Raw genomic sequence first — 13,451 nt, forward strand, 5'->3', positions numbered from 1 at the left:
GCCGAACATTTGCAAAGGTGGCATAACTGTACACCCGCCTGAAACGTGAAGCAACAAAAGTTGGACTGGTGGTGAATACATCAAAGACAAAGTACATACTTGTGGGCGGAACCGAGCGCGACAGGGCCCGCCTGGGAAGCAGTGTTACGATAGACGGGGATACCTTCGAGGTGGTCGAGGAATTCGTCTACCTCAGATCCTTGCTAACGGCTGATAACAATGTTAGTCGTGAAATATGAAGGCGCATCATCTGTGGAAGTCGGGCCTACTACGGGCTCCAGAGGAAACTGCGGTCAAAAAAGATTCGCCACCGCACCAAATGTGTCATGAGGGTCCGCAAATCGTCCTCCACCTGATCGATCCACCTTGCCCGCTGTGCACCTCGCCTTCTTGTTCCCGTCGGATCGTTGTCGTCAAGAATCATATTCACCGGATTACTGTCCTATATTCTGGCTACGTATCAGGCCCACCGCAGTCTTCCGATTTTCGCGGTTTGAACGATGGATGGTTCTCCCAACAGCTGATGCAACTCGTGGTTCATTCGCCTCCTCCACGTACCGTCCGCCATCTGCACCCTACCATAGATGGTACGCAACACTTTCCTTTCGAAAACTCCCAGTGCGCGTTGGTCCTCCACGAGCATCGTCCAGGTCTCGTGTCCGTAGAGAACTACCGGTCTTATAAGCGTTTTGTAGATAGTCAGTTTCGGGCGAACACTCCAGTTCGTTCGAATCGCGCCGGGGACTAAGACAAAGTGATGGACTTTCGTGCCTGTTGTTCAACATTGCGCTAGAAGGTGTCATGCGGAGAGCCGGGTGTAACAGCCGGGGTACGATTTTCAACAGATCCAGTCAATTCATTTGCTTCGCGGATGACATGGACATTGTCGGCCGAACATTTGCAAAGGTGGCAGAACTGTACACCCGCCTGAAACGTGAAGCAACAAAAGTTGGACTGGTGGTGAATGCGTGAAAGACAAAGTACATGCTTGTGGGCGGAACCGAGCGCGACAGGGCCCGCCTAGGAAGCAGTGTTACGATAGACGGGGATACCTTCGAGGTGGTCGAGGAATTCGTCTACCTCGGATCCTTGCTAACGGCTGACAACAACGTTAGTCGTGAAATACGAAGGCGCATCATCTGTGGAAGTCGGGCCTACTACGGGCTCCAGAAGAAACTGCGATCGAAAAAGATTCGCCACCGCACCAAATGTGTCATGTACAAGACGTTAATAAGACCGGTTGTCCTCTACGGACATGAAACATGGACAATGCTCGAGGAGGACTTGCAAGCACTCGAGTATTCGAGAGACGGGTGCTTAGGACCATCTTTGGCGGTGTGCAAGAAGACGGTGTGTGGCGGCGAAGAATGAACCATGAGCTCGCCCAGCTCTACGGCGAACCCAGTATCCAGAAGGTAGCTAAAGCCGGAAGGGTACGATGGGCAGGGCATGTTGCAAGAATGCCGGACAGCAACCCTGCAAAGATGGTGTTCGCTTCCGATCCGGCAGGTACGAGACGACGTGGAGCGCAGCGAGCGAGATGGGCAGACCAGGTGCAGAACGACTTGGCGAGCGTGGGGCGTATCCGAGGATGGAGAGATGCGGCCTCGAACCGTGCATTGTGGCGTCAAATTGTTGATTCAGTGTTATCTGTTTAGATGTTAACTAAATAAATGAAAAATGAAAATGAAGATAGTCAGTTTGGTACGGCGGCGAACTCTATTCGATCGGAGCATCTTGCGGAGTCCAAAGTACGTACGATTTCCAGCCACTATGCGTCTCCGAATTTCTCTGCTGGTATCGTTATCGGCGGTCACCAGTGAGCCCAAGGTGTACTGTAATTCTTCAATCACCTCGATTTCGTCACCACCGATACAAACTCGTGGTGGGTGGCTTACATTGTCCTCCCTTGAACCTCTTCCTATTATTTACTTCGTCTTCGACGTGTTGATGACTAGTCCAATTCGTTTAGCTTCGCTTTTCAGTCTGATGTAGGCTTCCTCCATCCTCTCAAAGTTACGTGCCATGATATCAATGTCGTCGGCGAAACCAAATAACTGGACGGACTTCGTGAAAATCGTACCACTCGTGTCAATCCCTGTCCTTCGTATTACTTCCTTCCAAAGCGATGTTGAATAGCAGACACGAAAGACCATCACCTTGCCGTAACCCTCTACGCGTTTCGAGGGGACTCGAGAATGGCCCTGAAACTCGAAACTACGAACATCACCCGATCCATCGTCGCCTTGATCAACCGTGTCAGTTTATCCGGAAATCCGTTTTCGTGCATTAGCTGCCATAGCTGGTCTCGATCGATTGTATCATATGCGGCTTTGGAGTCGATAAATAGATGATGTGTGGGCACGTTGTATTCGCGGCATTTCTGCAATACCTGACGTATGGCGAAAACCTGGTCTGTGGTAGAGCGTTCACCCATAAATCCCGCCTGGTACTGCCCCACGAACTCTCTTGCAATTGGTGTTAGTCGGCGGCATAAAATTTGGGAGAGTCCTTGTAGGCGGCGTTCAGCAATGTCATTGCGCGGTAGTTGCTACAATCCAGCTTATCACCCTTTTTGTAGATGGGACACACGACACCTTCCATCCACTCCTGCGGCAGAACCTCATCCTCCCAAACCTTGGTAATTACCCAGTGCAGCGCTCTAGCCTCACCACCGTGTTTAAACAGCTCTCCTGGTAGTTGGTCAACTCCAGGGGCTTTGTTGTTTTTCAGCCGGCCGATCTCCTCCTGGATTTCCTGGAGATTCGGAGCTAGGTTCATTACCATACCGCCACCGTTGTCTGCCGCATCGCCATTCAGGTGCTCTTCATAGTGCTGCCGCCACCTTTGGATCACCTCACGCTCGTTTGTAAGAAGGTTCCCGTTTATGTCCTTACACATATCGGGCTGTGGCACGTGGCCCTTACGTAAACGGTTCAACTCTCATAGACGAGTGCTTAGAACCATCTTTGGCGGTGTGCAAGAAGACGGTGTGTGGCGGCGAAGAATGAACCACGAGTATCCAGAAGGTAGCTAAAGCCGGAAGGGTACGATGGGCAGGACATGTTGCAAGAATGCCGGACAGATGCGGCATCGAACCGTGTATTGTGGCGTCAAATTGTTGATTCAGTGTTATTTGTTTAGATGTAGACTAAATAAATGAAATGACAAACTCGTCTTATGACAAGTGAGTGCAAAAGAGTTCGGTTAGGAGGTCAGAAGGCACAGAAGGAATAGATCCGTTTGAGAACCCAAAGAACGGAACGGACATCTTTTGGGTTTACAAACGGAGAACCTTTGGTCTTTCGAACTTTTTTGGGCTTCCGAACGGAGCTCTTTTTGGGCTTTTGAATGAAATCCTTTTCGCTTCCGAACGGAATCTTTTTAGGCTTCGGAATCCCAAAAGGACATCGCTTGTTCTGGAACAGAAAAAAACATTCGGAAGCCAAGATGGCTCCACTTGAAATTCCAAAAGTATTCCTTTCGAAAATCTAAAAGGAATTCGTTTGAAAGTAAAGTCCAAAATAATTTCGTACAGAAGTAAGGTTCCGTTCGAAAATCCAAAAGAATTGGTTTTGGAAGCCTAAAATAATTTTGTTCGGAAACCCTGAGAAAGGCCTTGTTTTGGGCTTACGAACCGAGATTTTTGGTTTACTGAACGGAACTCTTTTTGGCTTTCGTGAGGAATTCTTCTGGGTTTTCGAAACGATTCTTTTTGCGCTTCCTAACCAAATCATTTTAGCTTTAGGGCTTCGGTAAGAAATTCCATAAGTATTTTAATCGAAATCCCTTGTCCAGAAGCAGAAAAAGATTCCGTTCAGGAGCCCAGAACGCTCCAATCTAAAGTTCAAAAGTATTCCGTTCGGAATTCTAGAATGATTTTGTTCAGAATCCCATCAGAATTCCGTTTGGAAGTCCAAAAGAATTTCTTTGGGTAGCCCAGAGTGATTCCTTTCGAAAGCCCAAAAGAATTTCGTTCAGAAACTCGAAAGGGATCCGTTAGTGAACCCAGAAGGATTACGTTCAGAAGTTCTCATAATTCTGTACGGAAATCCGTACGAACGGATATCTTTTAGACACCCTAATGGAATTCTTTTGGGCTTTCGAACGGGATCATTTTGGGCTTCAGAATGGATTAATTTTGGTTTTTTAATGGAATCTTGATAGGTTTCCGAAAGGAATCAAAGAATCTTTTCGTTTGAAATTCTAAAAGAATTCTGTTTGGAACCCAAAAGGGATCCCGTTCTGAAGCCTAGAAGCACAAACAAACGGACGAAAAGCTAGAACAATTTCCTGAATAATTAATCGCCCAGTTACTTTATCATTATCTCGTGTGCATGTTGCACGAAATGTTGTTTAGAACAACAATTTCAACAGACGGCGCTAGTGTTAGATGTCAAATCTAAAGATAAACGATGCGTGCGCCAATTTCATCGGGAGAGCCTAACCTAAAATGCAACAATATGATTACATGCAATAGAAATGTGTTGGAGTGTAAAAATATATGATTTTTTTACAATTTTGTAAAAAATAAGCACAAGAGTGTCGGGACTTTAACAAAATGCGGAAACACCGGTGCCCGGTCTAAGTTGAAGGAGGATATGATTCCTTTTTCAGAAGCACGCCCTTCCGTATATGAGTCTATTTTCTATCGGGGTCGTTTGGCAGAATGGTCGTTTGGCATAATTGGTTAAAAATAAAATACTCAGAAAAATTACAATTCTTTCAAAATAGTTACTATTGGAATTTATCTTCTATATAATAAAAATGAAATGGTCTGTGTTCGTATCCGCATAACTCGGAAACGGCTGGATGGATTTTCTTCGTATCTTCAGCTTATCGTTTCCGACGGGTTTATATGATATATCCTCATGCGAAAATTACGAATAAGGTTGAGTAAATTGTGAAATACTAAAATTAAGATTCGTATGGAAATTTTGCATGGGCATTTACGCCTACTATGCAGGACAACGTCTGCCGGGTCGACTAGTCTTATATTTAAAAATGAAATGGTCTGTGTTCGTATCCGCATAACTCGAAAACGGCTGGATGGATTTTTTTCATTTCTTCAGCAGAAACATTCGTTATAGTTTCCGACGGGTTTATATGATATTTCCTAATGCGAAAATTACGAGTAAAGTTGAGCAAATCGTGAAAAACTAAAATAGTGATTCCTATGCGAACTTTGCATGGGCAGTTCGGAACGCACATTCTCGCCTACTATGCAGGACAACGTCTGCCGGGTCGACTAGTCTATATAATAAAAATGAAATGGTCTGTGTTCGTATCCGCATAACTCGAAATCGGCTGGACGGATTTTCCTCATTCCTTCAGCAGATATGTTTGTTATCCTTTCCGACGGGTTTATATGATATTTCCTTATGCGAAAATGCCGGATAGGTTGAGTAAATTGGGGATAAAGATTCGTATGGGGATTTTGCATGGGCAGTTCAGAACGCGCATTTTCGCCTACTATGCAGGACAACGTCTGCCGGGTCGACTAGTATAAATTATAATTTCAATATGTTTTTTTCCTTCATTTGCACATAGGCTGTTCTTTCAGTTTAGATGGCTACACTTTAATAATTGATATTCTTAGCAACGATTTGGGTCCTTTTGATTTCCCAGAAAACAGTCTATCAAAAGCCGTATACTATTTGAATCTTTTTCCTAGAAAATATTTACTGATTCCGAGGAGACCATTCCTCAGAATGTGTTATTCCCCAAAAAGGGAAAGTAAAAGTAACTATATTTTATTGAATTTTTGTTCGTATCTCTTTTTTAAATCATACGGTAGCTCGGGATAAGGCGAAACGCGTGATGTGGCCTTTCTTTTGAAGCACGCATTTGCTCGGTGCAATGCGAAAGGGGAGACTATTCTTTCTTTCACGTTACGCAATAGCTCGGGATAATGCAAAAAAATTGATGCTGCCTTCTTTTAAAGAACGCATTTGATCGATGCAATGCAAAAAGGGGGAGATCATTCCTTCTTTTAATATACGCAATTGCTCTGGATAATGCAAAAGAGTTCTTGCATGCATGCATCTTGATTCTTGCCTTCTTTATTGTAAATATCAAGAAGTCTATGATGAAGTCCAGCTTTAAGTTGCGTAAAGAATATGATTATTGAAAATAAGATCATTTTCATTGCGTTATGCCAAATGACTTTATGACAAACGGCTTTATGCCAAATGACTTTATGCCAAACGGGGTAGCCCCTTTCTATCTATTGAAATATCATCTCACTACTGAAACACTACCAGCCTCTTAGATAGTATCTATTAAGCACATCAAGAGTTATTAAGTGTACGATTTCCATGCTTCGGAAAGGCGCGAAAATTTGCCACCCAAAAACATCTCAGACCGTATAGAGATTCAATATCAGTCACCTTCAGCGTGGTATGCTTCGTATAAAGCCATATGCCTTATCGCTGAGCTACGGAAGGTCTCCCCACTGAACATCAAGAAAGCATACATCTGGCCGATGAACGGCCAAAGTACAGGGGTTGGACAGAATGATCAGGACAGGCAAAATTTTATCAAAATCCAAATGACCATAACTCCGTGAAATATCAACCGATTTCTTTGGTTCTGACAGCGTTCGACGAGAAAATCAATCAAGTTTTGGAAAACTGGTTCAAATCCATTTCCAGACTGCCGGATATCAGAGATAATTCGCATTATTTGAGGGCATGTCCAAAATTCTTTCGATTCTTTCAGCCGATATATCCGCAGAAGTTTACTAACCAAGCGCTTGGCTGTGAAGATCTCGGTAAAAGAATAACATTTTACAATTACTGTTTAACATTAACTATTCAGTACCGAGTAGTAAGTAAGAAATAAGAAAAACGCTCAAGCTTTTATTTTTTCCTATCCTAATGAAATTCTTCTGAAGTTCTAATAAATTTCCAGAGGAACTTTCTTGGAAATTCAAAATGGATGTTCTAAGTAAAAGTGGATGGGACTTTTTTCAATGCATTTTATAATGAGCAAGAAAGGCATCATCACTGTTAAGTGGAATAATCTGGGTTTTTGCGCATGACTCCGATATATAATTTTTGTGTGCGCTCGTTATTTGTCAATACTTTATTTTCTAACTCTTTGAGTGGAAATAAAAGTACATACATATCTAGCTTGATAGTTGAATAGATTTCAAGGCGCCAAATTTGGACCTGTTTTACATACGGTGCTTCCACGTTAACGTCAGCACTGCAACTGACTTTGTATCTCATATAACTCGCGCGAGCTAAGCTAAACCCTATCATGGATTCAAACTGTAAGCAACCAGAATTAGGCTAATTTTATCCATGCTATGTTTATGGAATTTCCCTCAGCAACAAATCAGAACAAGAATGTGCGACTATCTGCTATTAATAGCCTTTGAAATATGAGACCATCCACGGCGCACTTTCTGGATGGCGAATGTTACGAGTGAAAATGTGTTTAGTGTTTACTTACTTCCACAGCAGGAACGATAGTACGACCAGCAGCAGTCCAAAGCAGCTAAAAACGATTCCGGCCAAGACTGCCAGGTTGTAGTCATCATACACCTGACGCTGCGATGGTTGCGGAATTTTCTCGCAATGCAATTGAAGAGAGATCTGTGGATGGTAAAATCAGGATAATCAGTAGGTTGCAATATATTTGTCATAATCAACCTACCTTTTTGGGTTCCGAGTAGGACCCTAGAATAATTTGCTTTGGGTTAATGACACTTGCTGAGGCCGCTCTCACTTTTACTTCGTATACCATATTTGTCGTCAGATTTGGAATGATCATCTGAAATACAATTCAAATTTGTTTTATTCTTTTTAAACATTCATTTATTGGATTTATTATCTTACCGATGTTTCTACGATCGAAGAATTCGCACTCAACCGTATGTCCTTGTATTCACTGTGCTCTAGGTTTCGGTAGCTTATGATGTAGTAGTCGATAGTGTTGTAATAGGTTTGCGGTATGCGCCAACCGAAAAACAGCTCGTGCTGGGAATGGCAGGTAAGGTTGACGACTTTCGGGGCACTGGGCCCGCTGATGTCCGTTCGTTGAGATACTTCCGACGCATCACCGTCATTCTTTTTTGTGAAGGCTGTGACGATGATTTTGTAATCGGTGTAGGGTTCTGTGAATAAAGAAAATCAATGTGAAACCTTACACAATATACATAGACGGATAACATAATGAAGAAAAAAAATTACAACGAAAAACAGAAAAATGAAATAATATCAGAAATACTTAACCATACTTTGAATTAAATTTGGTGCCTTAAATAAAATGCACTAAATATCTAATTCCATTCTTGTGTTTTAAAAAAAACCTTATTTGTATAGAAACTGTTAAAAAAATATTTTTACCAAATCTCGCATAAAGCATTCTTTGATCGGACTCAATGAAAGCTATATTTGTTTTGTTGAGTAATTGAAATGAACTAGTTTGATTCTCTTTGCTTCAAAGTTGGTATGGATTCTTATATATAGAATGGTCATACCAATAGAATAATACTTACTGAGATTCGATAAAGTATATGTGTAGACAGAGTTAACGGCTGCATCGGTCTTCAAGATCGGCAGATGCAGTAGAGTTTGATTCTGTCGTAGATGTACATAGTACACGCGATAGCCATGTATGGCCCCGTTCAATTTCTCCGGTTCTCTCCAGCTGATTTTAATTGTCGTGGAGGTCACCTCGAGAACACTTAAGTTTAACGGTTTACTCGGTTCTGTAATAAGATGGAAAATAATAATTAATTTTTGATATCTAATATATAAATCGCACATTTATGATCATATTAGGATAGAACTAGATTAAAAATGTAATTTACTGATATCATCATCGGCCGAGAACGTTGGGTATCCATGGGTAGTAGTGAAGGGCTCGTCGTTAATTTCTGGTTCCTCCAATATCACTTTCAACACGGTGTTAACATCCGGGTGATCTGGAGCATGATTCACTAATCGTTGATTCTGATCGAATCCTTGCTGTTCCGCTACGCCGGATTTCGAAGCACCGGGAAGAGCCTGGAGAGGAAGAACTCGTGGTTCCTCAAGTTCCTCGTAAGGAATCTCCGGTTCCAACACCACGTACGGTGTCGATCCATTGGATTCAGTAAGATTGACAGTTGCTAGTGCGCAACCGTTTAGATTCACCAAGCCCACCAGCACGAGCCCCAGTGCCAACCACGTGAGCGTGGTCAGCAGACGTGTTTTCATGATTCGCTTCCCCACTGTTGATGTTTGTTTTCCTTGCTTGCACTTGGTCTCACTTTTCTTAACACACTTCTCTGCTGCGCGCTACTTCCGTGAGTTGTACCAATTTCACTCTTAATTGTAATTATCTCTATTTTTGCGCCTATCTCTCCATTCGTTCCGCATCATCACACACTCGCCTTCAGTAGCACTTCAATCGTTAATGATTTCTTCCGGGGGAGGTGGCTCTCACTTCATTTGTTTTATTTAGGCTTTACATTCAATGGCTGGCATCATACACCTACTGTACACAATTTATGAATGGGAAAGAAAAACAAAATCGTGATGTTGAACGAAAGTCTTGCTAAACCATTGAATCGCATTTTTTTGCTATGAAATGGTCGTTTCTTGATGATGAAACGATGCAATCCAAAATTCAATAATAAACCTGGACAAGATCTATTGATTTTAACAACCATACTGCAACAGTCTTGCAGAATTAACATACACTTTTTAGTTGAAAAAGATCGGTGGATAATGGAGATAAATAAGATTCCCATAAAAGAGCACCATTGTTAGTTGGGTTGGACGATAATTGATGCAAAAGTATAAGATTGCTAATGTCGTTCCTGTTCGCGTGACTAACATCTAGATCACTTCGATCTGGTAGCCAAAGTACCGGTACTACAAGTGTCAAATCAATGTCGGTCATAAAACAAAACATGCATTACAACATGATGCATAATAAACCGCCAAGTTAGTACTTCTTCTCCTACTGTAAGATATATGCAAGGATATATGTGATTATTAAGGACTTCTAGGAAATCAAGTTTTATATAAATTTGTATAATTCATAAGTAGCATGTCTAAGTAAACATGCGAAACTGAATCATCTGATAAACTGTTACATTAGTTTAGTACAATAGTAGATTCTTTAATACTCAGCGGAGAAAAAGGGGACGGGATCAAATCGACGCACACTATTGTAAGTAGTGATCATCGACGGTACTTGGGCAGTTTACAGGGTCTACTGATCTTGGAGATTTCTGAAGGGTCAACAAAAGTCCGCCATACTCTGGATAACGCAGAAACCTTAGGAATCTGAAGCATTTGAATTACCTGGAAGATAGAATGTGTGAATGTTAAGAATTTGTATGATCTACAGAACAAAAATATCTGAAGATACACGAACCGATTGATAACTACTACATGATTACGTTTCAGTTAATAGATGGCGTTCGATAACGGCAACGCATTTCAGTGGTCATACGGTAGCCAGTCGACGACGATATAGATGCAATAAAAAACGTCTGTTTGAAATTTAGTGGCCCGATAACTGCAATACAGTTGCAACTGTCGAATAGCAGTTAAATGACTTGCAGTTATCGACCGACTTCTGTATTCTAAAAAGTTGAGGTCATGACAATTATCTTGTAATGCAAAGGACGAGCCGATTCTAAAACCGCGAAAACGTGCGATCTTTCACATCGAAACGCTTACGTTCGTAAATCTCATTTTTTAACTTTATTAAAATGATTTTTCTTAAGGTCAACACTGTCGTTCGAGAATCGATTGCAACTATGTATTGTAAAGTATCGAATCACGGAAGGATCGATGCGAACAATGATTAGCATATGCTGGTCTTAGCAAAAGCCACTCAAGGAACATTCCATTAAGTTCTATGCTAACACTTTGTAAACTAAGTATTTTTGATGCTGTACAGCCAGAATAAATCAGTTCTGTTTTGGTCGTCGGACCAAGTCTTTTAATGTGATTAGTGATTATCACTCCATCCTTCATCATCGTGCTGCCAACGAAGATCAATCCTACTAGTGGAAGCAACAAGACCATTACAGCGCTGGAGTCAGTGCTAGAATCTGGAATAAAATGGATCATCAGAACATTTATAAAATTTAAAAAAAAAACGCTGATTAATCCACCTAGCGCTGTTGGTGCCTTCTCGTAAAAAAATTGAGTTTTTTTTAGCGTGTTTTGGGCATGAAAAATACAAAAAATGAGTATTTTAAGCGTGTTTCGGGGATAAAAATACTATTTTGGCAATAACTTCTGATCCCATAGTTCGATTTTCAATGGCAAACATTAAATTGGGACAGGATTACCCGTCGAAAGGAACCTGTTACGAGCAATTTGGACAGTCCCAAAAAATGTGTCTCCAAAATGTGTACACATACACAAACACATACAGTAGGGGGCAGCAGGGACTTTGTCCAAGGGCTTGACGACCCCTCCTCATGGCCACTGCGAGTTAGACCGGGACCATCGTCCCTAACCCCTAATCCCAAGGCGTCAAGCGACCCGTGCCGAGGGGATGCATGGCCAGGGGGGGGGAAATAATAAGCTAGGCCTTCAACGGAGCCTGTGGGGTACCTGGACACCCTCCACAGTAATTGTCCCTTACCGCATCATGCTGGGCTCTGGCGTGGTGGACCTCTTTTCCCGAGCAACTCGTGGGACCAAAATGGAAAACCAAGTCAATTCTTCAATTAGTGGTAGTAGTGTAGGCGACAACCCCTTCGCAAGAGGTGGGTTGTTCAGGTCTCCGCCTAGGAGGCCAGAGGCAATTGTCGGCAGCTCAGTGCGCAGCGCCAGCGTGGGTCACTCAACCTTCCTCTCGGCTAAAAAAACGCCGGTAGGGGTTATTGACGGCCCATGGCTTGTGGAGGCGATGAACCGCAAACGCGATGGGCTTTCGGCCTTCGAGGTGGCGACGGAGCAGCTGGACGAGTCGATGATGGCGACTTTGCGTCATCGAAGCATAATATCAGCAAGGACCTCAAGAGGAGCCTGCAGAAACTTCAAAAGTCGATGCTGGACGCCAAGCTGGAGAGGGCGGTCGGGACGGTCAAGTGTAAACCCGTGAAATCCGTGGAGTCGAGGTCTACCCAGACTGAGGCCCAAGGATTCGCGGACTCGGGAAAGGTCGAATCGACCGAAGGTGTGCCAGCAAAGACGGTGGTACCAAAGTCTACCCAGACTGAGGCTCAAGTTTTTGCGGGTACGTCGGGGGTGACTGCGCCAACGGAGGGTTACTACCCCGAAGAAGGGTAGTGGGGCTGGGAAGCTGAACCCCGGCCAGGTACCTCCAAAACCGAGGGAGGAAGGACCTGGAAAGGTCCGTCCACCCAGGAAAGACGGTGGTAAGGGGTTACGGCAGGCTGAGAGCTCTCAACCGCACCAGACCAGGGAAATAGAGGGGGATGACGCCTCCTGGACCCTGGTCAAGAACAAGAGGAAACCGAAGACGTCAAGAGCCGAAAAAAAGGCCCAGGCGAATCAGGGTAGCAAGAAGTCTAGGGTGGGCGCCAATCGCTCCAGGGGCGATGGCCTAGTCATCACTAGACCTGTGCGCCGATCTACTTTGAATCGGCGGCGGCGTGACTGCAATTTGCTAACGGCGGCGGCGGCTTAGCCGGCGCCACGCCGCGGTTGCCCTCGGCGGCGGCGGCGCCGGCTAGGATCGGCGCTATTAAAAATTGAACCGTTTGCATGATAAACTGCACATGTAACATTTTTGGCCGAAATATATTTATAAAAGGGAACGGTTCGGCACTTCATCTCATAGCTCCCATTTTCATCCCATCAAAAACAAAGCAATGAAAGGGAATTTGATTTGTTTTTTATTTTTGTAATTTTTTTCAGCAGTGAGCACGCATGTTAGCAAAAAAAGCGACAAGATTGGTGCGGTATTTCTCTGTTTTGCGATGAGATGAATATATGTTCTGAGAGATGGAAAATGGAACAGTTCCCCTACTCTGAATCCTCGTCCGAAAATACGTATTCTGGCAAAAAATACGAAAAAAAATTGTTCAGGAATTAATGACCGCATTTGTGCACATACTTTTAAGAGCAATTATGGAGTACTGCTTACATTTTTCACACTGGAAATGCCCCAGGGTGTTGAGTTTTGCCAAAAACTATTGATCTGTATCGAAGAAATCGAATGATTCGGTACCAATTTGTTCAAAAATAGTTTTTTGTTGTTTCCTCGAAATTGTGTAAAATTGATACATGCAGTTTCTCAAACAAATGATTCAATTATCCTTCAAAAATTTCGTCGGTGGGTGACGAAAATACCTTCGTTAAATATTTGCTTTTCGAGCTCTAATTGCAATAAGTATAATTTATGTTGTACATACGCTGTAAAGTACTCCTTCGTGAATACCATGAGAAGAATCGCCTAAGGTTCCTTCGAAATTATTTCAAACTTTCGTCAGGAATTTTATTACGGTTTTCTCAAGTGATTTC

The 13,451-nt window shown here is 43.0% G+C and overlaps 1 protein-coding gene across 1 annotated transcript in view; it reads right to left on the minus strand.

The window, feature by feature from the left end:
• The window catches only part of LOC134205127 (tyrosine-protein phosphatase 99A-like), a 409,912-nt gene that overhangs the window by 25,864 nt on the left and 370,597 nt on the right, over nt 1-13,451 (minus strand). Inside the window, 4 exon segments of the mRNA XM_062680070.1 lie at nt 7,459-7,601; nt 7,663-7,779; nt 7,845-8,122; nt 8,507-8,719. Coding sequence (XP_062536054.1) covers nt 7,459-7,601; nt 7,663-7,779; nt 7,845-8,122; nt 8,507-8,719 — 751 coding nt within the window.

This window comes from Armigeres subalbatus, chromosome 1 (assembly GCF_024139115.2).
Source record: "Armigeres subalbatus isolate Guangzhou_Male chromosome 1, GZ_Asu_2, whole genome shotgun sequence".
In the NCBI taxonomy this organism is placed as follows: Eukaryota; Metazoa; Arthropoda; class Insecta; order Diptera; family Culicidae; genus Armigeres; species Armigeres subalbatus.